The sequence below is a fragment of the Gracilinanus agilis genome, chromosome 4 (genome assembly GCF_016433145.1).
Source record: "Gracilinanus agilis isolate LMUSP501 chromosome 4, AgileGrace, whole genome shotgun sequence".
In the NCBI taxonomy this organism is placed as follows: Eukaryota; Metazoa; Chordata; class Mammalia; order Didelphimorphia; family Didelphidae; genus Gracilinanus; species Gracilinanus agilis.
Window position 1 is genome coordinate 410,648,126 of NC_058133.1, and position 2,698 is coordinate 410,650,823.

Genomic DNA, 2,698 nt, shown 5'->3' on the forward strand with positions numbered 1-2,698 from the left:
GAAGGCTGAACTCACTGAACTCTCTTTTAAAGGGACTTCTTTTGCATCACTTCCTGTGCCTTCCTCCTAGTTTACATGTCCAATCACAACAGATTTTTTCTTAGGACTTTTCTTAGGACTGCCCAGGAAGCAGTCAGTAAATTCTGATTTTGTCACTCAATCTAGCACTCATGGATCACAGACCTCCCAACTTGTGAATTAAGTGGAGTTGTTTACACTTTTGGTGATTAAATTTGAGAATGGGCAAGGTAGATTTAATCTCATTATCACACTACCCCTCTCTTATGTGGAAACTGTAGTTATTGAAAAGGCCAAAAAAACAAAAAAGAAAAAAAAAGACATTTGTGTGACAAACACAAAGGGAAAAAGCAGCATATGGAGAGACACAGAAAATTCTGAGAGGGTTTAAGAGAAAGCAGTTGGTTGTTTGGAGGACAAAGATGATAAAAGATGGCTGCCATATACTGTTTTCCAGGAACTAATAATTCATGACTCTTTATGGAGCATTGAGGTTTACAGAAGGAAAATTGAATCAACAAAAAGTTTGGGAACTATTTGTGCTATATCTGACAGAAATGTCAATTTTTTTTTATCATAGGCATTTTTATTAACAGACCATTAGAAAAACAATCATAGTAGAGACCTTTCGTTCATTCTTCTAATAAGCCTGTTGATCTGGTCTTCCCTGTTACCAGCATCTCCACCTTCCACAAAATGTGTAGTCTTTTTCTTCATTCCACCCCGTGGAGATGATAATTTGAAGGGCCACAGGAAGTTGTTGGCGGCTTTGAAGCGCTTGCCAACAGTGTAGATCTCATGGATCAAGTCCTCCATGCAGATAATTCCATATTTACCAAGAGACTTTGCAATAAGGGCATTATCAGTCAGGGCAATTCTCTGTTTCTTGATCTTGCCATAACCCCGTTTGTAAATCAAGTCATTCACAGACTTCAGGTTGGGGTAACCCCATGCAATATATGGTTCCACAATCCTCAGCATGTTAATTGAAGCCTTGTTAAGCTTAACAAATGTGCCATTGAAGATCTGGCGAAGACGAAGAAGCTGCAACACTTTGCGGACCTTTGGGCTAACACCATTGATCCCTCTGATTCTGATCACAAAAGCCAACTTGGGTTCAGCAGGTACATAGTAGTTGCCAGCTTTGCGTGCCATTCTAGCCAGCCAGATTTCACTTCTGTACATCTGTCTATACTCCTTGTGATAGGCTTTAGCTTTTTCATGGATTACTTTTCTCCGTATCTTTCGAAGCTTTTTTATAGCCATCTTCTTCTTCAAGCGTTTGGCCTTCAGTATTGCAAAGGCCTTTCGCTTTTTCAGAAGGGATTCTGGAACAGATAGTAGCTTCTTCTTTTCTTCTGTGCCCGCCATGATTCCAGCCTGGGAAAGAGCAGAAATGTCAATTTTGGGTTTCCTCCATCCTAACTTTGTTATTCAGTAGTTCAGTGACAAACAGTTGACCTCTCTAATTCCCAGTGTTTTCATATATAAAATGGTTATTTAACTACCTTCCTTCCAAAGTGGTTGTAATTTATTAACTTTAAAACAAAGTGGAGGCAGCTAGCTAACAAAGTGAATAGAGTCCTAGGCCAGGAAGATCTGGGTTAAAATCTAGCCTCCAATACTTCCTACCTATGTGACCCTGGGCAAGTTGCTTAACCTCAATTGCTTAGTCCTTGTCATTCCTCTGTCTTAGAATTGATACTAAGACAGAAGATAAGGGTTATCAAATAAATAAATAAACAATTAAATGAATGAATGAAGCAATCTATCAGTATTAGTAAATTTTTGAGGCTAAATCACACTCTGCTCTTACCTTTTGTAGCTCTGTATAACACATGTGAAATGTAACTTGGTTTGTTTTTTTGGTAAAGATAAGTAAAAAGTGTACTGATAAAATAGAATCCTTAAACTCCTTAAATATCAAATACTTAAATCTAAATCAATCAAATCAAAATCAAAATCAAATATTTAAAACAGAGGAAATATAATGAAAAGGACCAAAAGCACAAGACTTGAGTCTTAGCCCCAAAGGTCCCTTAATTTCCAGTCTGATCTTGTGGGTCTTGGTCTTCCTTCTTTTAAATGGAATGGCATTCCACTTCCTTCTTCAGAACATTGGAAGCTTACATGATGGACCCATAAAATCATATTAGTGAAGTGCTTTCAATCAGTCAGTCAATACAAATTGTTAAGTGCCTACTGTGTATCCCACAGGTGCTAAATGCTGGAGATACAAAAGATGGGAAAGAAAGTCCCTGCCCTCAAGGAGCTCACAATCTAATGGAGGAAAACAAACAATGTACAAACAAATTATGTACAGGATAAACAGGAAATAGTTGAGAGAGAGAAAGGCACTAGAGTTAAGAGTGTCTGGGAAAGGCTTCCTTTAGAGGATGGGATTTTAGCTGAGATTTAAAGGAAACTAGGAAAGGTAGCACACAGATACAAGGAAGGAGAGTGCTCTAGATGTGGGAGACAATCAGTGAAAATCCAAGATCCAAGAAATGGAGTGTCATGTTTGTGGAACAGCAAGAAGGTCAATAACATGGAATCAAATTGGGAGTAAGGTAAGAGAGGACTAGGTTATGAAGGGCTTTTAATACCAAAATCTTTTGTATTTGATCCTAGAGATGTTAGGGAACCACTGGAATTTATCAAGTTGGGGGAGAGGGGTGAC

At 38.3% G+C, this 2,698-nt stretch overlaps 1 protein-coding gene across 1 annotated transcript; it reads right to left on the minus strand.

The window, feature by feature from the left end:
* Positions 1–630: 630 nt before the first annotated feature.
* On the minus strand, positions 631–1,392 carry LOC123246635 (60S ribosomal protein L7-like). The gene has a single exon (XM_044675460.1). The coding sequence runs from the start codon at positions 1,387–1,389 to the stop codon at positions 631–633; it is 759 nt and encodes a 252-aa protein (XP_044531395.1). The 5' UTR covers positions 1,390–1,392.
* Between the last annotated feature and the right edge of the window lie 1,306 nt (positions 1,393–2,698).

Coding starts and splice junctions, on each gene's coding strand:
- LOC123246635 (XM_044675460.1), bottom strand. CDS start 1,389: ATGGCGGGCACAGAAGAAAAGAAGAAGCTACTATCTGTTCCAGAATCC.